The sequence below is a fragment of the Giraffa tippelskirchi genome, chromosome 3, assembly GCF_054371585.1.
Source record: "Giraffa tippelskirchi isolate mGirTip1 chromosome 3, T2T-mGirTip1v1.2.pri, whole genome shotgun sequence".
Classification (NCBI taxonomy): Eukaryota; Metazoa; Chordata; class Mammalia; order Artiodactyla; family Giraffidae; genus Giraffa; species Giraffa tippelskirchi.
In genome coordinates, this window is record NC_137277.1 from 45287643 (window position 1) to 45313475 (window position 25833).

General features: G+C 39.1%; 1 protein-coding gene across 5 annotated transcripts in view; it reads right to left on the bottom strand.

Annotated features, from left to right (window-relative positions):
• Positions 1-25833, bottom strand: part of MYO1D (myosin ID) — a 357962-nt gene that overhangs the window by 95167 nt on the left and 236962 nt on the right. For all 5 annotated transcript variants that reach the window (XM_081579798.1, XM_081579799.1, XM_081579802.1 and 2 more), the window contains one exon: positions 10284-10438. In XM_081579798.1, coding sequence (XP_081435924.1) covers positions 10284-10438 — 155 coding nt within the window. The remainder of the gene's footprint in view (positions 1-10283; positions 10439-25833) is intronic.

A 25833-nucleotide genomic window follows, 5' to 3' on the forward strand; every position in this document is an offset into this window, starting at 1 on the left:
GGAGAGCTATCTGAGGAAAAGGATCTCACGGTCCATCTTTGTATCCTTTCCACCCCCCATAGCCAGACCTGCAGTGAATGCATGGAGAATGTAGGCTGAATGATGGTATGAAAATATAACAGATGAAATACTTGGTTAAGTAGTTATGCTTCCTATACAGTTGATAAGACTTGAAATAAACACATGAAGAAAGCTTTAAAAAAAGAAAACCCGTTCATTTAAATTTTCTATCTGACAATTTAGGAAAAAATCCCAACAGCACAAACCAGGGTGTGAATTCACAAAAACTTCACAGGAAGATCTCCATGTGAACACATATTGCAATGTTTAGGGCTGGGCAAGTGATCAGTTGTTCAGTCGTGTCTGACTCTTTGCGACCCTATAGACGGACTGTAGCCTGCCGGTCTCCTCTGTCCATCGGATTTTCCTGGCAAGAATACTGGAGTGGGTTGCCATTTCCTCCTCCAGGGAATTTTCTCAAAACCCAGGGATTGAACTGGTGTCTCCTGCATTGGCAGGTGGATTCTTTACTGCCGAGCCGCCGGGGAAGCTTATGGGCCTTCAAAAATGTAATATGATTACCCTCAATGTACCATATCTCCCTGCAGTGATGCTGAAAAGATGATCAGTTTTCCAGTACTTTTGGATTTTCTCTTTCAACATGAAAGGAAAAGATGGCTATGTCACAAAGCAAATAAGTATCTTTGATCTGCACAAAAGTCTTCAGTAAATCTCCATCATAAGAGCAGGTAAAGCTGAGGATGACTGTGGACCTCTGCATGTCCTCAGAGAGGGCTTTGTCCAAGGGCAGCTGCTTCTCAAGGCAGACGGCACAGTGCAGGGAGAAAGAAATGGAAAGTCGGTAGACGGTTCACAGTCCTCAGCAGCTGATACACATTAATGCTGTTTGATTTTGGTCCTGCCTTAGTCACACTGAAAAGCTTTTAAGACTTTGCTCTGTGTTCTCTTGTGTACAGCAGATGGCTATGACTTTATAGAAATGGGTTAAGTTCATTCCATGGAGGCTTGTTACTTGTAGGTGGGGTATCCCATCTGGAAATGGGCAGGCAGGTCCTAACAGCAAACCTTGTAGGGTCACTAAAGACCATTGCTTAGAGTGAGGGATGGCTCTTTCTGGGGCAAGCAGAGGTGGCAGACAGAATGCTGGTTCTGCCAATTCTCATCTCATTTCTCATCTCCACCCTCCTTCACTCCTTTCTCTGAACCTCAGCCCATTCCTCACCCTGCCTCTCTTCACTGGGGTACAAGAGGATGCTATTGTTGCACCTGATTTGATAATAATCATCTTAAAAGCACAAAGGTTTAGTGGTTTGCTTTTTTTTTTTTTTAATGCTACCTTTGTCACAATAGCCATATGAAAATACCACATGTTCATCCTGGCCATTTTCTAAGTCAGTTCATGAAACCAATGGGAATTGCTTGGGTAGCTCACTAAGGGTGTAGATTCCTAGAAATTAGGATTTACTGATAGAAGGGGCCCAGGGATTTGCCTTTTGAATAAGCACTTCCAGGTGATTCCAGGGCAGATGCCACCCACACTTTAAGGAACCCTGATAAAGACTGTTCTTAATTTTTTTTCATGGCAAATGCTATTTCTTTGTAAGGAAATACCATAATATGTTTAACCATGTCTATTTTGATGGACTTCTATGGTTTCTATGTTTTCACAATGAGTAATGATGCTGCACTATTTGTTTCTTCTGCCCAGCATCACTTTCTGCTTCCTTTGTAAAATGCTGGCCTCATATACTTCGCCTCCAAATGTTCCCACCCAGCTCTATCTTGCCCTGTCCCAAAAAAGGTTCTGCCCCTGGGTTTACTGAAGACTTTCATACTCTGAGAAGACCCACTTCTCTGGTCAAAGTGACTGCCCCTGGGATAGGCATCTTACCCACATGGTAACAATCTTGTTATGCTGACACAGGAAGATTTTTTTCTAGTATGTTTTAAACTAACACATTTTATTGAATATACGATGCCTTCCCTGTAAGATGTATCCTTTGTGTATCACTAAGATGTTGCCCATTATCACTGTAAGAATCCACCAATGCTAAGTCACACCCCCATTTCAGAGATGCTAAAATTTTAAAAAATGTATTCTTAAAATCAATAAAACAAGTCTCACTTTTGCTCAGTGTTTCTGTTTTCCAAGTACACCTATTATTTGAATGTGAACCTTTTGTTCTCTGTCTTCTGTATCTGTCAACTTCTTTGTTACTATACTCTTCCTCTGCATACCAAGAGACCTTCTTAAACTTTTCTTTCATACTGATTTTGTTTTCTGCAATATCAATTGTGTCACTGCTGCATTTTCATTTTCATTTTAAATTTTCAATATCCTTTCTTATTTCATTCAAATAATTGGACATTTTTGTTTCTCAGCTTGCCCCTCTTCATCTCAGTCTGTCATGCAATCTTTGGTCTGTTTATGCAGAATCCTTGCATTCTTAAATTTTATTCAGACTATAGTTTCTATAATGTGAATTTTCTGTTATAATACTTTTCAGAAATACACTTTTCTTTTTCTTTTAAGGCTGTCGTCTATATCTGTCTCACTGCTACTGACTTTCTCTATAGGTCTCATAAATAAGGAGACAGTTCTGGTGTTCTCACACAAAAAGGCATATGGATTTTTTGGAGTCTTTCTTAGAGTCCACCTGTTTGAAGTTAGAATTCATTTTTCAGCTTAAAAAAAGTTTATTTTTGGCTGCTGTGGGTCTTTGTTGCTCTGGGTGGGCTTTCTCTAGCTGTGAAAGTGAGGGCTACTCTACAGTTGCAGTGTGTGAGCTTCTCATTGCGGTGGCTCCCCTGCTGCAGAGCTGGGGCTCTAGGGCACTCAGTGCACTTGGGCTCAGCAGCTGTGGCACACGGGCTTAGCTGCTCCTCAGCATGTGGAATCTTCCCGAGCCAGGGATCGTACCCATGTCCCTTACAATTGCAGGTGATTCTTAACCACTGGACCACCAGAGAAGTCCCATTTCTCAGTTTTTCAGCTGGAGAGCTGGCTTATGGACACATCCGCTAGATGTGGAAGTCTTTTACTTATTATGAAGCTGTTGATCTGAGTGGAAATCCCTATATCTTGCTTCCTTGTCAGCTTACTGACAGGGAGAGTTTGAAATTATTTCTAGTTAAGTTATTTTAAAAAATAAGTAAATTACTACTTTTTTTTTTTTTAAGTAAATGAAAAGCTGCAACTCCCAGAATACAACATACCCATGGCTCTTCCAGCCTATAGGTCTTTTAGTTGCTAATATCTTGAAATACCTATTTAGTTCTGTAACCAGATGTACTACATTGCTTAGAGTGGTAATCCTGCCCGCAATTGGTAGAAGATGAGAGTTTTTCATAAGGGGAAAGAAAATGTCAGGGTTCTTTCTTTCCTTCATACAGAAGGAGGACTAAGTTACCATCCTCTGGTGGACAAGATGCACACAGTTGTGGGAAAGGACTAGAAATATCCTTTGGCCTAAGGGGGATAGCAGTAAGCCTCTGTTTTCACCAGTTACCTACTGGGAGTCTTCTGAGTGCCAGGAATGTTCTGAACATTAGGGAAACTACAGTGAACAATACAGTCCCTGCTTACTTGGGGCTTGTATTCTAGTTGGAATATATACAATAAATAAGCAACTAAAGATAGAGTGTCAGATGGACATGAAAGCCATGGGGGAAACTCAGCAGGGTAGGAGTCAGGGAGTACTGTGGTGGGTGAACTGCCCTTCTCTATAGGATGGCAGAGAAGGCCTGATAGGTGACATGTGAACAGGTGTGAAGGCTGTCCCTCTGAGCAGGCATCTGGTTGAGCAATGTTTCTAGTTTCCAGTACTAGTAAGAAAAGTGGCATCTGTTTCTATGTTCTCATGTACACGTATCTCTATTGGAAAGCAGAGGCGGGTGAATGGTGGTCACTCACTTTTCATCACCATGGATCAGATGACTTTGATAATTATAATTTTTTTTTGTTTTGCTCCATCATGTGGCACAGCATGTGGGATCCTAGTTCTCTGACCAGGGATAGAACCCATGCCCTCTGTATCAGAAGTGCAGAGTCTTAACGACTGGACCACCAGGGAAGTCCCAATAATTATTATTTTAAATGGCCTCAATACTCTGTTCAGGAGATGGACCATAATTTAATTAACCAATCTTCTATTTAGCTGACTCTTAAACAACATAGGTTTGAACTTCCCAGGTCTACTTATGTACATGGATTTTTTTTCAGTAAATACTATTTGTTGCTGTTGTTCCATCACTAAGTGGTGTCTGACTGTTTGAGACCCCATGGACTGCAGCACGCCAGGCTCCTCTGTCCTCCACTATCTCCCAGACTTTGTTCAAATTCATGTCCATTGAGTTGATGGGTGCTATCTAACCATCTCATCCTCTGCCGCCCCCTTTTTCTCTTGCCTTCAATCTTTCCCAGCACCAGGGTCGTTTCCAATGAGGAACACACAATTCCCCAGCTGGCTGAATTCATGGATACAGAACTGTGGATACTGAGGGTGGACTATAGGACTTGAGCATCTGTGGATTTTCTGCTGGTGGCTCTTTGAACCAATGCCCCCTGGATTCTGAGGGACGACTATAGTTGCCTATCTACATTATTTTCAACTGTCTTTCTTTTATCAGCTACGCTGATGGCTCTGATGGTAAAGAATCTGCAAAGAAAGAGACCCGGGTTTGATCCCTGGGTCAGGAAGATGCCCTGGAGAAGGAAATTGCAACCCACTCCAGTATTCTTGCCTGGAGAATCCCATGGACAGAGGAGCCTGGAGGACTACAGTCCATGGGATCTTTCTTTTACTTGTGTATTTTTAGTAGGAATATAAACTACTATGATTAGTAGCCAGGCATTTAAGGAAAGCAGTTTGGGAATACAGATTAAGAGCTAGGAACATGGGTATCCGGGCTCAGGGGCAGAGGAGCATGGAGAATGAGGAGGAGCAGGAAGGCGTGAGCACTGGAAGTGTAGGACAGACAGGGCCAGGAGCAGAGGGCTTTGTGAGCTGGCCTCACCCCTCACCTTCACCTCTGCTCAGGAGGCCTCGTCTCCCCTGGCTCCTGTGGCCATAGCCAATGACCTGCTTATTAGTCTGATTCTACCCATAGTTCAAGTGTGAGTTAAAAAGAACATAAGCAAGGGACTTTCCTGGTAGTCCAGTGGCTAAGACTCTGTGTTCCCAATGCAGGGGGCCCAGGTTCAATCCCTGGCAGGGGAACTCAATCCCACATCCCACAACTAAGAGTTCCTGTGCCACAATTAAAGAACCCACAAGCAGATATTAAAGAGACTGCTTACGAAAAACAAGAAGCAGATGGCACTGACTCCTGGCTTGCATCCACAGAAATAGAATGGGGAAAATAAGAAGTTTCTGTGCCTAAGACTGGGGTTATACTGAGGTTTCCAGCATCCAGACAGGCAAATACCTGGACAGCTGCTTAGGGCAAATGGGTCCTTTGACAGCTTAATATTGCAGAGTGTCTGGTGACTCTGTAGTTAGGGCAGCCCACGTGAGGCCATCTGTTTACTAGTGGGCAGAAAAGCTCACTACCAGCAGGTAGTCACTGCTGAGCATGAGATACAAACCAAAAGTCAAGTCAGCCACTTTCATCACCTCTGCCAAGCAAACTAGCCTGGGAAAGCACTGGTACAAACACCACAGACAAAGAAACCTCACCTCAGCGTCATGTGACCCACCCAATGGCACCCCACAAAACAGTAGTTTTCTAGGAGGTTTTATTTGGGTTTATTTCAACGTATTCAATGCCATGAGAGAAACCATTTGCTTAGAAAGCTCTTTTGTTCTTTTCTACTTTTCTAAACAAGAAAGGAAAATAACCATGAATTTAGGGCCTTCTGTAATATACCTAAAAGTAGCATGTTTTATTATTTAAATGAAAAAAATTTAGACAAGTACTACATGTATTTGTTGCAAAAGGTTTATAATGAAAAATAAATAAATCTCCCTCCCATACCTCTTTCTCCTGGTACCCCATCTCCCCTCTCCAGAGACAAACAGAATTACTCATTTCCTGAATGTCTTTCTGGATATAGCTTATAATATACATAATTGTTGGAGTAAGAAATGGCAACCCACTCCAACATTCTTGCCTGCAGAATCCCATGGACAGAGGAGCCTGGCGGGGTACAATCCATGGGGTCGCAAAAGAGTCAGACACGACTGAAGCGACTTAGCACATACACAATTGTGTGTGTGTAACACAATTTTTTAACTGCTGTATTTAAAATGAACAAAGCATATTATTAATACAAGCTCTGGGAAGTAATGCAGTAAAGAAACCTATTTAACTTCATCAGGGAATCCTAAACATATTTGACTTCAGGCACCCTTCTTTTCTTCTTTGGTGTAATTTCTGGTCTGTGGAATGTAGCCAGGACTTGCTAGTATGGCTGGATCAGGTGTTTCTGAAGGGCGTCTGTGCTGAATGGTCTCTGAGCCATGCTGGTTGTCAAATATTGTAAATGTCACACCTCAGAATATACTTCATTAAAAGACTGTCTTCAAATGTTTTAGAAAATGTGAAATGTGTGGGTGAGTTCTTGCAGAGGCAGAAATAATGGGTCCAGGTTAAGGAAAGACTGAAGGAGGTGAGAGTAAGGCTAATTTATATTTAGTTGGATTCAGTTTCAGATTAGTATGGGGAAAAATGCCAGGAAAGGGCTGGCTTCAATTTGTGAGAGAAGATGGTCACAAGAAATTCATTAGGTAGAGGAGAAAGCCATAAGCTTTATCATTTTTGTCTTTGTTTTTAATCATGAAATGTTTCCTACATCAATGTATTTTTCATCTAGAAGTTTGATTTGAATCTCCTTTTAAAAAATATTTTCCATGTCTGTAGTTAACTTTTGAACACCTGAAATTTAGTTATAATAACTGCTTTCATGTCTGTATCTGCTAATTCCTACACCTTTGTCAGTTGCAGGTTGGTTTCCATTGGATAATGGTTTTCCCCTTGTACTGGATTGCACTGTCCTGCCTATTTGTATGCCTAGTAATTTTTGATTAGACGTCAGACATTGGGAATTCTGCCTTGTTGGGGGTGGATACTTGTGCATTGCTATAAACATTCATGAGCTCTGTTCTAGGACATAGTTAAACTAATTGGTAGCAGTTTGATCCCTTTGGGTTTGCTTTTAAGACTTATTTGGAACTTGAGGGGGATCCTACACAGATCTCTAGTACTCCCTCTCTGTGCTCTTCTTTCCTCCTTGGCAATCTGTCCTGAAAACTTCAGTTGCCTTGATCTTCCCAGACTCTTGTCTCTATCTCTTGAACTCAGGGAGTCCCTGCCCTAACCCCTTGTTCTGATACGTGGCTGGAATTTTGTTCACGGACTTTAAGCCCTAATCCTCTCTCTTTAAAAGTTTTAAAGACAGTGACTCCTGTTCAGATTCAGCCCATCAATGGTATGTTTTGTTATTTTGGGCCTTTTCCTCCCAACTTTTAACTAGAGAACTTCTTAGAATGTACTTTAAGGAAATTCTCTTAAAGATAAAGTACTGGTCTGGAGTTAAATTCTTATCACCTTTGGATTTACAAAATTAACCCAGCGACAAGAAAGATTACATGCCACATCATTATGCTTATAAAATACAATATGATTTGCAACATTACAACAATGCTCTGATACTTGACAATAAAGAAAAACAACTGGGAAAAAAAATCAAATTAACCTTTCCTCAAGAAGTCAATAGCAAGTTGACTATAGTTCTAAGTCAAAATTTCCAAGCATGAATTTTCTAGGGCCAGACAGAAGGATTTTTTCCCCTCTCATTTGTACTTTAGTTCTTAATTCATAGAATTAGGAACATAGGATAGGGACATCAAAAAAAATAAAAGAGCTCATACAGCTCAATATATATATATATATATATATATATAAAACCCAATTAAAAAATGGGCAGAAGGTCTAAAAAAGCATTTCTACAAAGAGACATACAGATGGCCAAAAGGCACATAAGAAGATGCTCAATATTGCTAATTATAAAAGAAATCCACATCAAAAATATAGTCAGGTATCACCTCACATAGATCAGAATGGCCATTGTTAAAAAGTGTACAAATAATAAATGGTAAAGAGGGTGTGGAGAAAATGGAACCCTCCTACACTGTTGGTGGGAATGTCAATTGGTACAGCCACTATGGAGAACAGAATGGAAGTTCCTTAAAATACTAAAAACAGAGCTACCATATGATCCTGCAAACCCTCTCCTGGGTATGTATCTGGAGAAAACAACAATTCGACAAGATACATACACTGCAATGTTCACAGAAGCACTATTTACAATAGCCAAGATGTAGAAGCAACCTAAATGTCCATCAGCAGATGAATGGATAAAGATGTGCTATATATACATAATGGAATACTACTCAGCCACGAAAAGAATGAAATAACTCTATTTGCTGCAACATGGACGGACCTAAAGATTAACATACTAAGTGAAGTAAGTCAGATAAAGACAAATACCAACATGCTATCACTTATATGTGGAATCTAAAATATGATACAAATGAACTTATTTACAAACAAACAGATTCACAGACATAGGAAACAAACTTACATTACCGAAGAGGAAAGGGGGTAAAGGAAGGACAAATTAGAAGTTTGGGATTAACAGATATACATATTGTATATAAAATAGACAACCAACAAGGACCTACTGTATAGCACAGGGAACTATACTCAATATTTTGTAATAACCTATAAAGGAAAAGAATCTGAAAAAAATAGATCTATATGCATGTATAACTGAATCTCTTTGTTGTACATCTATACAGGAAACACTGTAAATCAATATACTTCAATAAAAAATACGCAAGGAATAACTGAAAAATCCCAGTATCTTGACAGCCTTCCCTTCCCTCCATTTATACATTTTAAAGACATTTAAAATTCTTACATATATTAAAGATAGAAAGGTATCTCAGATAATATGCTAGGACAAGGGAGTCATTGATGGATTCCAGAACTAGACCCACATATTTCCACCACTTGTAGAGGCATTTAACAGGAGTTAGGAATTAAGAAACAAGGACTCAGACTGAGCAAAAATACTTAAATGTCCCAGGCAAAAACTCTTTAGTAGTACAGGCATCCAAATGAAAGGTAACAAATTAAAATCCCTTTTGATTATCCATCTTTTGCTACAACTACATATTAAGAGGAAATGGACCTGCTTATTCGAGTTATAGACTTTACTATAGAGATGACTTCTCCATGTCTTTCTCTTACATTCTAAACTCTTCAGTAGTTCTCTTAGCTTTATTTGGCAGATAGAAGGCAATTTTTCAAAGGCCTATTTATTGTTATCTTTTGGTAATTCCTCAGTCAGATTCTTATTTTCCACCAGGTGACCACTCAACATCGTTTCACTTATACCATTTGAAAGCATTTAACTATATAAGATATTGAAAGATCTGTTTTGGTCTAGAATACAAGGTTTAAGAGAATAAAATAAATGACCTCTGCAGGTCACTTCTAAAATTATTCTCCATGCATTTATCAGCAAAAAGGCACACTGTAGAATTACATGTGTGAATATCAGACACTAAATATGCCTTTGTTTAGAGAAAAAACTCCATCTCTAAAACAACTCCAATAAGTAACCAGACAAAAACCCTCTACTTAGAGTTACCCACTCACTGAACACCATCACCATCAGGATCTGTTCCCTGTTTTTCTTTCTCACATCACTGTTCACTACATAGACATACATAATCACACTGGGCATCATCTAGGTTTACTATGAAGTTCTCTGACAATATCACATTCCCTCATGACTCCATGTTTTTGCAGAGGTAATTGCTTCTTAGAATTCCCTTAGTCTTTGTGGACCCACGTGTCATCCTACACCTGCCTTCTAATTTGTTTATATTCATAGCAGATACTTGAATTGATTATACTTGGGATAAATGAGAAGCTGTGATACTAAGAATGTAAAGTAAGTTTTCTGTCTTTTGGATTTAATTACGTTTGGATTGGCAGTGAAGAAATCGCCATTGGGGAAATCTCTCACTGTTGGTTCAGCTGGAGGCTGGAAAAGCAGAGGATCATTCCTAATCTTGAAACTGAGCCTGGATGCTAATTTCGCCTTCTGTGAAACAGATGATTTAAGTTGTCCTTAAGAAGGAAAATAACTCAATATGCTAAAATTGGCATGAAACAAGTTCAGTGAGAATTGTGATGAAAGATTTCATCTATTTTAAACTTGCCTTCGTTAAACAAAAACCAAACTTTACCTCTTGAAATGATTCACCAGGACTCCAACCAGTTCTCCAATTCGACTCTCGTGGGTTGGCTGTTTGCTGAAGAGGCAGACAATTAGGTCTTTGTTGTCTTTTGTATGGAACACTACAAGTTGGTCCTTTCCATTGGAGACGCTTAGACCGGTCAACTGCAAAGAAATAAAGCATGGGAAACTGTTAGGATGGTTCTCAAAAGAATGAATTTAAACAGCTTGTAATGGTTTTACTCAATAATACTGGTGACATTAATCTTTATCAAGTTTTATGAAACAAGCAGATGGAAGGCAATAATAAAGATAAGACCAAAAATTAATGAAATTAAAAGTAGAAAAACAATAGTGTAAAATCAATGAAACAAAGAGTTGGTTCTTTCAAGAGATAGGTGAAGTTGCTAAATCTCTAATTTGAAATAAGAAAAGAGAGAAGACCTAATGACCCGTATCAGGAATGGAAGAGGGGCTATTACTACAGACCACATAGACATTAAAAGGATAAAAAAGGAATATCTACAACAACCTTATACATAAAATTCAACAACTTAGACAAAACCAAACAATTCCTTGCAAGCCACAAACTACCAAAACTCATCCAAGAAGAAATAGATAACCTGAAGCTTACTTTATCTATCACAGAAATTAAATTTGTAGTTAAAAACCTTTCAAAAAAGAAAACTACAGGCTCATATGATTGCATTGGTAAACTCTACCAAATACTTAAAGAAGAAATAACATCCATTCTCCATGTGTATTCTAGAAAATGGAAGAAAAGAAACACTTTATAACTCATTTTATGAGCATTGTCCTGAAACCAAAAATTGACAAAAGCAATACAAGAAAAGAAAACTAAAAACCAGTATCCAATATTCTTCATGAACATGGATTTAATTAGACTGGCCAACAAAATATCAGCAAATCAAATCCCAAACTACATAAGAACAATGACACATCATGACCAAGCGGAGTTAATCTAAGAAATGCATAGCTGGTTTTGTATTAAAAATATAAATCAATGTAATCCATCATAGCAACAGAATAAAAAAGAAAGCCGTATGATTATATCAACTGACGCAGAAAAAGCATTTGACAAAATTCAACATCCATTCATGAAATAAATCTCTCAGCAAAAAGGATTAGAAGACAACTCAACCTGAAAAAGGACATCTACCAAAATGCCACAGCGAACATCATACTAAGTGGTACAAGACTGAATGCTTTGCCCAAAGATCAGGAGCAGTGTAAGGATTTCTGCTCTTACTGCTGCTGGGCACTTTCATACTGGAAGCCCTAGCCAGTGCATCAAGGCAGGTTTAAATAAATTAAAAGGTACACAAATTAAAATGGAAGAAACAAATGACTTTATTTTCAGATGACATGATCATCTATGTAGAAAGTCCCAAGGAATTCACAAAATAGCTCTTAGAACTATGTGGGTTTGGCAAGGTCACAAATACAAGGGCAACAGACAAAACTATTTCTATATACCAGCAATGAAAAACTGGAAACAGAAATTTAAAACCAAAATGATCCACAACTCCCAAACCAAAAATACTTAGACATAAATCTAACAAAATGTGTGTAGGATCTGTAAGCTGAGAACTATGAAAGGTTGATGAAAGAAGTCAAACAAAAATGCTGATGACAGGAATAAAAGAAAATCTAAATACATGGAGAGAAATAAAGTGTTTGTAGGTTGAAAAACTCAATATGGTTGAATACTGTCAATTTTCCTCAAATCAATCTATAGATTTAATGCAATTCCGACCAAAATTCCAGCAGAATTTTTGGTAGATATCAACAAGCTGATTCTACAATATATATGGAAAGGCAAAGAAACTAGAATAGCAAAAGCAATTTGAAAAAATAAAAATTGAACAAATACAATATTGTAAAGTTAAAAAATAGATAAATAAACTAATTAAAAAAAAGAAAAAGAAAGTTGGAGGACTCATAGTAGCTGATTTTCTATATTGATTTTCTATTACTGTTACTATAAAGTAACAGTAATCAAGAAAGATAATCGTCAAGAAGATTGTCAAAGGAACAAAAACAGATCAGTGGGAACAGAATGGAGAATTAGATATAGCCCCACATAACTACGACTGATTGATTTTTCACAAAAATGCAAAGGCAAGTCAATGGAGAAAGGATCATTTGAGCATTTGGGTAACTCAGCATTTCTTGGGATTTGAACAACCACATGCCAAAAGAAATAAACATTGACCTACCTAAACCTCACACTTTATGAAAAAGTAATTCAAAACGGGTCATAGGTCTAAATGTAAAATGTAAAACCATACAACTTTTAGAAGAAAACATAGGAGAAAATCTCTGTGACCTTGGACTAGGCAAAGATTTCTTAGAAATCACACCAAAAGCACAACCCAACAAAGAAAAATACTGCATAAAATTTAGAACTCTTCTCTAAGAAAGACACTGATGGGAGAATGAAAAGTCAGCATCCAGACTGGGGAAAAAATATTTGCAGAGACATATCTGATAAACAACCTGTGTCCAGAGTAAAGAACTCTTAAAATTCAACAACAAGAGAGCAAACAAATCAACTTAAAATAAGCAAAAGTCACTTCACCAAAGAGGCCCTATGGGTGACAAATAGGTCCATGCAAAGACGTCAACATTACTAGCCATTAGGGAAATGGAAATTAAACGACAACAAGATACCACTACAAGCCTATCAGAATGGCCAAAATCAAAACAAAACAAAGAGGAAGATGAACAACAAAAAAGTGATAAGACTAAATGCTGGTGAGGCTGTAGAACAATCAGAGGAACTCTCACACGTTGTTGGGATGAATGTAAAACGGTACTGTCACTGGGAAAACAGACTGGCACAGAATTACCACATGATCTAGAAATCTCAGTCCCAGGCATTTATCCCAGAGAAATAAAAACGTATGTTCAGACTTCCTTGGTGGCGCAGTGGATAAGAATCTGCCTACCAATACAAGGGACGTGGGTTCGATCCTTGGTCCAGGAAGATCCCATGTGCCGTGGAGCAACAAAGCCTGTGCGCCACAACCCCTGAGCTCACGAGCCACAACTACTGAGCCCATGCGCCTAAAGCCCGTGCTCCACAACAAGAGAAGCCACTGCAATGAGAAGCCCACATACTGCAAGGAAGAGTAACCCCCGCTCACTGCAACTAGAGAAAGCCTGCACAAAAAGCAACGAAGACCTAGTGCCAAAAAAAAAGACCTAGCCAAAAAAAAAAAAGAGCACAATTTATGTTCACACAAAAACTTATACATGAATGTTTGCATGTGTGCGTGCTCAGTAGCTTCAGTCATGTCTGACTCTGCGCAATGCTATGGACTATAGCCTGCCAGGGTCCTCTATGCATTGGATTCTCCAGGCAAGAATATTGCAGTGGGCTGCCATGCCCTCCTCCAGGATATCTTCCCAACCCAGGGATCGAACCTGCGCTGCCTGCATCTCCTGCACTGCAGGAAGATTCTTTACCCACTGAGTCACCTGGTCTCAGTCATGAGTGTTTAAAGCAGTTGTATTCATAAGTGCCCCCAACTGGAAACAACCAGAATATCCATCAACAGGTGAATAAACAAACTGTCATACATCTATATGATGGAATGCTATTCAGCGATAAAAAGGAATGAGTTAATAATACAAATTATGGATATGCAATACCAAGGCTTGCTTTCAAAGGCATTCTGCTGAGAGAAAGCAGCCAGTCTCAAAGGATACATTACTGTATGACTCCATTTATGAGATATTCTGGAATAGAGCTGTCAGGGTTTGGAGTCAGGTGGAGTCTGACACAAGGAGTTCTGGGGGGTAATGGGATGACTGTGTATCTTCATTTTGGTGGTATGCCAGAAATCTATGCATGTATGAAGACCCATAGACCTGTATACCATCACCACTACCAAATTTTATTTATTATATGCAAATTTAGAAGATATAGCTCCTTGGTTGTTTTGATCACTAGATCTACTTTGGTCAGTAAAGCAGGTACCTGAGTGATCTCTCACTCTGTGGTTTGTTATTTGATTGCAGAAAATACCAAAGTGCCACCTCCTGGCCACCACAGGTGCTGTCAGTTAGTCTGGCAATCAGCATTGACAGGATGACCACTGGGGGGCAATGCAGAGTGCCAGGCAGCCTAGGCGTGGGGACGGAAGCACCAAAGATGAAGAAGGTATACTTTTCTGTTCTACAGGGATTCATGACCCAGTTGGATGAGTGGAAGAGACAAATACCCAACAACTGAAGAACTTTTAACAGTTCATACATTTGGAAGACCATTGAGTCTCATGCCCATATTTTACAGATAAGAAAATTGAGGCTCAAAGAAGTGAGCTGATTTGTAGACCTTGAAACTGGAACACAAGCTTGCAGACTGACCCAGACCCATGTTCTTTCTATCACAGTAGACTTTTCCAAATATCATGTACAAATGAACATAAGCTGTAAAAATAAGTCTCCCTAAATGTCATGGAAATAAACTTTCAGAGGAGGTGAGTTTTTAGGTTGATTTTAAGGAATGCCAGGGTTGGCTCAAAGGAGAGAAAGGAAAATATTCAAGGAATTGGAAATTGTTTCACAAACCTACACAGGTCATGGGCTTTTTAAAAAAAAAATTATTTATTTTTAATTGATTGATGATTGGTTTACAATACTGGTTTGATTTCTGTCATACATCAACATGAATTAACCATAGGTGTACCTATGTCTCCTCCCTCTTGGATCATGGGCTTTTTAAGGCCTGTGTAAGAGAATATATAAATCTTTCTCCCACTTAGATGTATCTCATCCAGATGATTTTTTGTTTGGTGTACATTTTTTTACATAAAATAATTTTATTTTGTTAATTTATTGGCTGTACTACATGGCATGTGGGATCTTTGTTTTTCAACCAGGGGTTGAACTCGCCCTCTGTCCTGCATGGAAACGTAGCGGTTTAACCACTGGGCCACAGGGAAGTCCCTACACTGGCTTTTTAAAAAGTTCTTTAAAAAATATTTTATTGAAGTATAGCTGATTTACAATGTAAATTTCTGCCGTGCAGCAAAGTGACTCAGTTATACATGGGCTTCCCTTGTGGCTCAGCTGGTAAAGAATCCGCCTGCAATATGGCGGACCTGGGCTTGATCCTTGGGTTGGGAAGATCCCCTAGAGAAGGGAAAGGGTACCCACTCCAGTATTCTGGCTTGGAGAATTCCATGGACTCTATGGTCCATGGGGTTGCAAAGAGTCGGACATGACTGAGCAACTTTCACTTGCTTTGTTATACATATATATATATGCATATATATTTTTTTCATTTCTTTTCCATTAAGGTTTATCACAGGATATTGAATAAAGTTCCCTGTGCTATACAGGAGGAGCTTGTTGTTTACGCATCCTATACATACTACTTTAGATCTGCTAATCCTAAACTCCCAATTCTTCCCTTCCCCACCCCCAGATGATTTTTATATGACTAAATTAAAAATATCATTTTCATTAAAAAAACATGCTGTGTCTATGATGCTTCACTCTCCTTTGATTATTTTATATGCAAAATGCAAACTTGAATTAATGGAGCACTTCACAGGAGAGCTTGATTAAAGCCTAATAAAATGAGAATTCTAATAGCACTAACTTGGCCGGCACATCCCAGCAACATTAGCTGCAGGGGTCTGGGGAAAGGGACCGATGCAGCTGTGAATGCTGAAACCATCCAGGGAGAGGATCCTTTCTGGATGCTGCTGGGCCAGAGCAGAGGCGTCTCTGATGGTTTTCTGAGCCGCCTTCCCACCTCAGGGGGTGGGCTTCCCTTCATGCCCTTCCCTATTCCCCCGTCTGGGTGACTTCACCTGGCGTAGGAATTCCTCATGTGTGTGCTCAGGGCTTACAGGTGTGCCCGAGTCCCAGCAGAAAATAGGGAAAACGGCACCTACTTTCCTCTGCTGCACAAATAATGAAAGATTAAGTCCCTGTTGTCACCAAGGCAAGACAAACAGCATCCAGGATGTCCCTTCTGTTCTGGGAGACAGGATGGTCAGTGGGGGAGGCAGCGGAGTAAAGGATGACCTGGGTGTCATCTCCATTTAGCCATGTGAGCTTGAAAAAATCCTTTAATTTGGAGGGCAACTCTTTCCTTTTCTGCAAAATAAGGATTCTACTAGACGCTCTGTCTGCCTCAAAAATTTGTAGTAAGGACCGAATAGGAGCAACTCGGGCATGCAAAAAAGATAAATAAACAAAACCCCTCTGCCTTCAAAGGTCTTTACACTCTAAGAGAAGATATGCCAGCCAAATCTGAAAAACTACAGAAGTATCACACCAAGGGAAGGTACTGTATGCAATTACATCAGTTAGAGAAGGGATCTTACCTTAGAGATCTCGGGGCACCCAAAACACACAAATAAGTTCTCTAAACAAAAGTGAAACTCCTTATCAAGGCTTCCCCCTACTAGCTGCCTTCTTATTTCTCATAATCCAGGAAATCTCTATGCTGTGATAAATCTAAACCTTCCTCCTCTTTGGTTTTAAAGGTTTGAGCAGGGCAGATACAATCTCTGATGGTCATCTAACTCAATTCTCCTAGACTCTCTTCCGTATGGATAATCAAACAGTGAACACAACCAGATAAGCAAAAAGAATGTATAACTTTCCAATCATTAGTAAAAAGAGAATCAATAAAACTTGAACAACAACAACTAGATAAGAAGAAGGAAATAGCAGGGAAGTACTAAAAATGGAAAGCGCTTGAAAAACACAAATTAAAAAAGCCAAAATACTGTCATTTTCTATAAGAAATGGGATATAACTCCTTTACTGGATGAAGATGGCTCACAGATTAGGTCAAAAACAAAATTTAACTATACTCCATTTATAATGGAGTGTAGATGTTTAGATGCATCTAAAACAAAAAGACACAGAAAGATAAATGAAAGGATGGACAAAGACGTGCCAGGAAGAAAGTGAGGATGGGAATAGGAATAACAGACAAAGCAAAATCCAAGGCAAAAAAACACAAAACTTGTTTCTTTTATATTGACAAAAATATAACAAAAAATGAAAAACATCATCTTCATGCAACTGAATAACATGGTACTGAAACAAAGCAAAAACTGTTCTCATACAAAAGAAATGGACTGAATTGTGATGTTAGTGGGTGACCCAGTGCTTGGCAGTTCAAGTAGTCAAAAAGCAAATGAGTGTGGAGACTGACTGAATAATCAACAGATTTGATTTCGTAGTTACATGAAAATGTTATACACATTTATTGTGGTCCCCAGAGCATTCAGACAGGGAGGCCTGGCGTGCTGCAGTCCATGGGGTTGCAAAGAATCGGACACGACTGAGCGACTGAACTGAACTGATTATGTTTTGGGACAAAAGTAACACTCCTCTTCCCACTTACAAAAAGTAGGATATGCACCGGCCCTAATCTCAGTGAGGTAAAACTAGAAAAGTATATAAAGGTTAAACAGTAAAACAACCTTGTCATTGAGAATTATTTTTTTTAAAGTATCTCTTTAGGTTGGATTAAAGAGATGATAATTGCAGTTACAGACAATAAACAAGTTAACGAGAAAGAGAATTTTACATTAGTATTCATGGATGCAGTCAAAGCTATATTCAAAAGAAAACACACTGCCTTAAATACTTTAGTTATTAAACAAGAAAAAGGAAGTAAATTAAATACCAAAGTGGAAGTAGTGAAAGTGTTAGTAGCTCAGTTGTGTCCGACTCTTTCTTTGTGACTCCATGGTCTGTCCGTGGAATTCTCCAGACAAAAATACTGGAGTGGGTAGCCGTTCCCTTTTCCAGGGGATCTTCCCAACCCAGGGATCGAACCCAGGTCTCCTGCACCACTGGCAGATTCTTTACTGGCTGAGCTACCAGGGAAGAAAGTAAGTAAAGAGAAAGTGAAGTCGCTCAGTCGTGTCCGACTCTTTGTGACCCTGTGGACTGGAGCCCACCAGGCTCCTCCATCCATGGGATTCTCCAGGCAAGAATCCTGGAGCGGATTGCCATTTCCTTCTCCAGGGGATCTTCCCAACCCAGGGATCGAACCCAGGTCTCCCACATTGCAGGCAGACGCTTTAACCTCTGAGCCACCAGCGAAGTCTCTAGAAGCCTAAATTAAATACGAAAAACCTAGATAAAGGACTAAAAAAACCAATCAAAGTAAAAATTAGTGAAGATAAAAGTGGAAATTGATGCACGAGAAAAACAATATAGATGATAAACCCAAGAGTTGGTTCTTTGAACAGACCACTAAACAACTAAACCCATGGCAAGGTCTAGTCAGGAATAAAACAAGGCAAAAACACAAATATCTAACATGAGGAATGAGAAAGGGATTTAAGAAAGGATGTGCTGTTTTTAGAAATTATGAGAATGACATTTATAATTTTGTTAATAAATTAAGTAGTTTGTGAAATGCATGCTTTTATAGGAAAATATAAATTATAAAAATTGACTCAAAGAAAGGTGAAATAATCAGAATCAATTCATAACTAGGGAAAATTTTTTTATGTTGTCATAAAAACATTTTCCTAAACATTATTGGGCACAGATGATGGTACAGGCAAACCAAGCCCTAGGTAATTCCTGTGCTATGGAAAACCCTCTAGAACAGAAATGGACAGACACCATCCTGACTCATTTTACTTAATCTTGGTAGCAAAACTTGATGAAGATCTCTTTCACAGACACACCCCCAGAGACCAATCTCATAAGGACAGATGCAAATATCTGAGAGAATTAACAAACTGATTTCAGCAGGATAATACACCATGACCAAAATGGCATACAGACAAGTGTAAGGATGGTTCACTAATAAAAAATGCATCCACACCGCTCAGCTTATTCATAGGTCACATTCATGTGTTATCTGAGCTCTTTTCCCACTAGAATTATCTCCTTGCTTGACAGCTTTCACTTTAGGCAAGTATGAAGTTTTGTCCTTCTATTGTTTTTATTTTACAATACTCCTTGATAGATAAAACAGTATTTCTCTCCATAGTATGCTGGTAAATACTTGAATCTACTTAAAAATTAAAAAAAAACAACTTTGTTTTGTATTGGGATATGGCCAATTAACAAACAATGTTCTGACAGTTTCAGGTGAACAGTGAAGGGACTCCGCCACACATATAGATGTATCTATTCTCTCCTAAACTCCCCTCCCATCCAGGCTGCCATACAACATTGAGTAGCGTTCCCTGTACTATACAGTAGGTCCTTGTTGGTTATCCATTTAAAAATAGCAGTGTGTACATGTTGATCCCAAACTCCCTAACGATCTCTTCCCCCATCCTTCCCCATCCCTGCAACCATAAGTTCAGTTCTCTAAGTCTGTAAATCTCTTTTTGTAAGTTCATTTGTATCATTTCCTTTTTAGATTCCACATATAATCGATGTCATTGGATATTTCTGCTTCTCTGTCTGACTTACTGTACTTATCATATCATCACTACAATATTAGTTTTAAAACATACTTATTTATTTATTTGGCTGCACTGGATCTTAGTTGCAGCATGCAGGACCTTACTTCCCCAGCCAGGGATTGAATCCTTGTTTCTGCATTGGAAGGTGGATTCTTAACTACTGGACCACCAGGGAAGTCCCACTACAATATTAGTTATAAGTTTTTTTCTAACCAATGGTAATCTTTGGCAGCAGAGCATTGTGGATAAAGGAGAGAATATACTTCTTCCCTTGTACTCAGCTGGTAAAGAATCTCCTGCAATGCAGGAGACTCTGGTTCAGTTCCTGGGTTGGGAAGATCAGATGGAGAAGGGACAGGCTACCCACTCCAGTGTTCTTGGGCTTCCCTGGTGGCTCAGACGGTAAAGAATCCGCCTGCAATGCAGGAGACCTCGGTTCGATCCCTGGGTTGGGAAGATCCCCTGGAGAAGGAATGGCAACCCACTCCAGTATTCTGGCCTGGAGAATCCATGGACTGTATAGTCCATGGGGTTGCAGAGTTGGACATGACTGAGCAACTTTCACTTTCACTTGTAGAAAAGTATTATCAGGCTAAAATCAAGCATAATGACCGAGCCTAGAGATCTCAGCTGGATCTTTAAATACAATTTTTAAATGACAGAGGCTATGTTAATAGATACTGTCTATTTTTTACTATTTTTATAAACAACAGGTAAGAAAAGAATTAACTGGAAATTAAAACATATAACCCTATTCACACCAAAATACTCCATACATCTTGACCCATCAGTCAAATACTATTTTTTAAAATTGAGATTTTTACAGTAAAATTAGGAGCAGTAAAACTCACAGACGTTTAAGTGCTTAGGTAGATGATTTTTGACATCCAAATCAAGAGACAGAATATTTCCATCATGCCAGAGAGTTTCCTCTGAATGTTCTTTTTTAAGACTTAGTTCTATATTTGTAAGTCAAATTGACTTACTTAGCTTTTGAGAGCTAAAAAGATTAGCTCATTACTTAGACCTAGAAAGCCAGAGGGCCACTGTACTAAGAACAAACTCACAAAATACAGAACTTTCCCTTCATCTTTTCTGTTTTCATGAATTGTACCATTAGGACTGTGAGAATTTTATAAAGAAAATAGTTAATCTTTGAAGATGACAAACCAGACAAATGCTATAATGGTAATCTTAAAGGAACTAATTAAAATACAATAATAGAATGTAGGTTTATTCAAATTGCTTGAAATTGATGGTTTGGAATTTAAACTATATTTGGTGGCCTATATATTCTACTTAATGGGCTTCCCAGGTGGCTCAGTGGTAAAGAATCCATCTCCAATGCAAGAGATGTGGGTTCAATTCCTGGGTCGGGAAGATCCACTGGAGAAGGAAATGGCAACCCACACCAGTAGTCTTGCTTAGAAAATCCCATGGACAGAGGAGCCTGGCAGGCTACAATCTATGGAGTCACAAAGAGTTGGACACTACTTAGTGACTAAACAACAATATTCTACTTATTTAGTAAGATTCCTTGCAACAGAATTTGACTTGTTTTCTTCTTTTAATAGACTGATAATCTTTGGTTTCCAATCTCCAGTTTTCAATAATTAAAAAATTATGTTGAGGCTATAAACCCACAGTTGTTGGATTAGGTTCAGCCTTGCTTTGTAGGATAAGAATAGGAGCAGGGTTAAGAATCCCCCAAAGTCCATTGTAACCACATATCATCTTGTTATCTTTTTTTCTTTAAATATATATCCACTCTGTTAAAAAATCTTGTCCCATATAGGTCATTACAGAGTACTGAAAAGAGTTTCCTGTGCTATACTGTAGGTCTCTATTTTACATATGGAAGTGTGTATATGTTAATCCCAGTCTCCCAATTTATTCCTCCCCCCCATCCCCTGGTAACCATAAGTTTGTTTTCTACATCTGTGACTATTTCTGTTCCGTAGATAATAAGTTCATTTCTACCATTTTTAAGATTACATATATAAGGAATAGCACATGATATTTGTTTTTCTGACTGACTTCACTCAGTATGACAATCTCGAGGTCTATCTGTGTTGCTGCAAATGATATTATTTCATTCTCTTTTATGGCTGTGTAGTAGTATTCCATTGACTATATGCACCACATCTTTATCCATTCACCTGTCAGTGGACATTTAGGGTGCTTCCATGTCTTGGCTATTGTAAACAGTGGTACAGCGAACACTGGGATGCATGGATCGTTCTAAATTATGCTTGCTGACTCTCTTGCTTTATATTCCATCTTTATCTCCCTTTCTGCATCTGTATGTGTGCATACAAGCTTTGTCACTGAAAACTGTGGGGCCTCAAAATGCAGGCTATAAATACCAGAATCCCAAACAATAATTTCAAGAAGCTGAAGACTTCTGGAGACTGTGGGAATCATGAGAAAAGGCTCTGACACTTTATGACAAAATCTCTGATAATGGAATGGGCCACGAGCAGTTGAGCTCTTGTGACTTTGAAAAGAATTCATCTTTTTTTAAAAACAATATTCTTCCTTTTCTATTCCATTAAATATAATCTACCATTCATCTAACATTTATGATTCTAAAACATATCACAAATTTCACAAAACTTGCGTTTTCTAAATGTCAACACTCTAAATATGCATTTATTTGAAAAAAGTTAATCTTTTAAATGGTGACCAACTCCTTTAAAAACCATCCTGGTCTGACCAGGGAGGAGAATGCACTAGTTTTCACTCTGGGACCTTCTCTTCCAGACTTACTCCTAGGAAGCAGCTACTCCAAGTCTTTTTGAGTGGGGGTATCTCTTCTCTTCTGTAGTTAGTGCTCTCTACATACAGCTCTAAGGGACTTCATTAACTTGGGGCCCCCTCACCCCCATCAGGGATGTGATTAACACACAAAGAGCTTTCATAAAATTGTGCTGGTCATTTCATTGCTTCAGGTATCTGCTGTGTCGTGATATACACATTTGGCCTTTGGGACTTAACTATTCTCTACTTCAGTTCCTTGGTTTCACTGCAGGGTTATAATATTTATGCTCTTTTGATCTCAATTAACAAATTGATTTGGCTGCTCAATGATGGAGAACATTCTGTTCATTCTGTTTTCCATTCAGAGGCTTGGGAGACAGATGCTCTGTCTTTTTGCAGGATGCCTGGTGACTTAATTTCTTGCTTTGTGTCTCTGCTCTCTGTTCATCTGTCTCTCCCAGTTTTCCTTTTTTCTCTCCCTTTCCCTCTTTTTCTCTTCCTTCCTTCCTTCCTTTCTCCTCTCTTCCCCCTCTCCTTTGCCCAACTAGCTATAAATCAGAGATCTTAATGATACTGATTTGTCATGGAAATAATGTACTATTTGGGATAAATAAGAGTTTATCACTCTATGAAAGTGTTAGTTGCTCAGTCGCGTCCGATTCTTCGTGACCCCATGGACTGTAGCCTGCCAGGCTTCTCTGTCCATGGAGTTCTCCAGGCAAGAATACTGGAGTGGGTTTTGCCATTTCCTCCTTCAGGGGATCCTCCTGACCCAGGGATCGAACCTGGGTCTCTTGCATTGCAGGCAGATTCTTTACCGTAGGAGCCACCAGGAAAGCTCATCTTATTCCTCTATGAACAACCATCATTTGGGGTAACAAAGTGCTTGTGCTTTGAGTTATTTTGTAGGAGGGCTGACTATCCCGAGGTCACTGTGCTGTGAGGTCAGGTGCTGACCTTCTAGTCAGTAGCTCTGGGATGAGCCCTCCCAGCCTCAGCACCAGATGGTGAGCATTTGAGGGTCCCAAAGATCCTCAGTCATTGGGTAACTCCCAGCTTTTGTATCTTTTCAACTAAAGCCCTGGATATTGTGGAGCAAAGGTAAACTGTCCCCACGGTGCCCTTTTCAAATTCTGGACCCACGGAATCCATGATCATAATAAAATGGTCATATGCTACTAGATTTAAAGTAGACAACCAACAACGACTGACTGTATAGCACAGGAAACTTGGCTCAATATTCTACAGTAATCTAAGTCGGAAAAGAATCTGAAAAAGGAAGGATCCTTGTATAGGCATAACTGAATCACTCGCTGTACACCTGTAACTAACGCATCACTGTTAATTGACTATATTCCAATATAAAATAAAAGTTTAAAAAGTAATTAAATGGTCATTTTTTTTTTTTTTTTTACTCCATTAAGTCTTAGGGTGGAAGGTAGCGCCCAAGCCAACAGTTGACTGAAATCCAAATTTGGAAGCTGTGAGGTGCTCCTGTAGCAGAATCCTTAAACAGCTGGCCCTGGCTTTGGGAAGTGGGTGGTAGCTGGAAGAGCCTTGAGGAGCCTGCTGGTGGAATCACGATGGGCTTTAAGGGGGCGGTCACGAGGGCCTGAAGGGAAGCAAGGAAAATATGATCTCAAGCACGAGGCAAGGAGACTTTTATCATAACGTGGTGGAAAACTTGATAACCCTCTTGCCTGTTAGAAGGTAGAGAACAGAAGATGTACCTAACAAATTGGATGATCAAGATAAGGCTTTCTAGACAGGACGCTGGACGTGCCATCTGGCTGCCTCTTGCTGTCCATGAAAACACGTGAGGGAAGAAGCACAGTCTTAATGCAGAGCTGCTTGGCTCTCATGCAGAATTTAGAAGAAACATAAAGGAGCTTGCACTTGCTGGGCTTGAAAATAAAACTGTTTCTTATTCTCAGCTTCTCCAGATGGCAAATGAGTCTCAAATTAAGAAATGGTTTCAGGGCAATGATCATATCCAGAGTGGGACTGTAAAAATCCTTTGTCAAAACCTCAGAAAGATCTAAGGCGGTGCTTCATAGAAATCTCCAGGCAGATGAAAGGCTCTAAAGATCTTCAGGGCATGCCTCACAAATTTTCTCACAATGGGGCTCTGAAAAGGCTTAGAGGCCTTGTCCCATAGTAGCTCAAAAGCAACCCAAGAACAGGAGAGCTTATTTTGCAGAGATTTGTGGGCACAGTTTTAGTGGATTATAAATTTTTAAAAAATTAACTATTTATTTTTGGCCATGCTGGGTCTTTGTTGATGTGTACAAGCTTTCTCTGGTTGTGGTGAACAGGGGCTACTCTCTAGTTGTGATGCTTGGGCTTCTCATTGCGGTGGCTTCTCTTGTTGTGGAGTACGTGCTCTAGAACACAGACTCAGTAGTTGTGGCGCACGTGTTTAACTGCCCCCCGGCATGTGGGATCTACTGGACCCAGGGATGGAACCTGGGTCTCCTGCATTGCAGGCAGATTCTTTACCATCTGCGCCACCAGGAGGTATAACCATAATAACAAGTAGCTGGTTGTAAGTTTGGGGTAAATTGTTACACAGCAATAGTGACCTGAAATCAGAGAAATCTTAATTTTGTAAATGTATCATGGAAAGAATGCAGAGTTCAGGATAACTAAGAATTTATTCCTTTATAGAAAATATTACTTTCAACAAATTAAAAAAAATTTTTTTTTTACCATGTTGGAAGAACATGTAAGAACACAGTCTTTCTTAGGATGTTTTCCAGCTTCGTTAAACATTATAAAATTATTCTTTTACTTTCTTAAGGATTCAGAGTAGTTACAGTGAACATTAATTAGTAAATGTGCCTTACAACAGATATATCTTCAAGGCTACTGGCATTCCTGTGACCACACCCCTGGACCACATGCTCCACAAATCATATCAGTGTGTGTAAATAAAGTACATGACGTTCTATTGGTGAAATAAAGCCTTTTAAACAAAATACGGGCTGTGAGCAGTACCAAAAAAAACTGTCTTCAAGCCAGTTTAATCAACTTGAGGCACAAGCACCTAACTATAAGCCTAGTACTACTGATCAATATTATTCAGGCCAATGAAAATAATTGTAATCAACTGACTAAAGGGTTGAGTTTCTATTATTGATTGACAAGCCCCTTCAACCCTTGATTTGAATTGCTTGATGAAGGCAACTGAGCAAAACTCTTTAATAAATTTCCAATACCAATCCATCTAACTGCACTGAATATTAATAACATCTCCATATCAACTCCAAGTTTTTCCAAATATTCCTCATTCTGACAGAGAATTAAGGGCATCACCAAGAAGAAAATGTGCAACCTAGACATAATGTTTTCATCACAAATGAA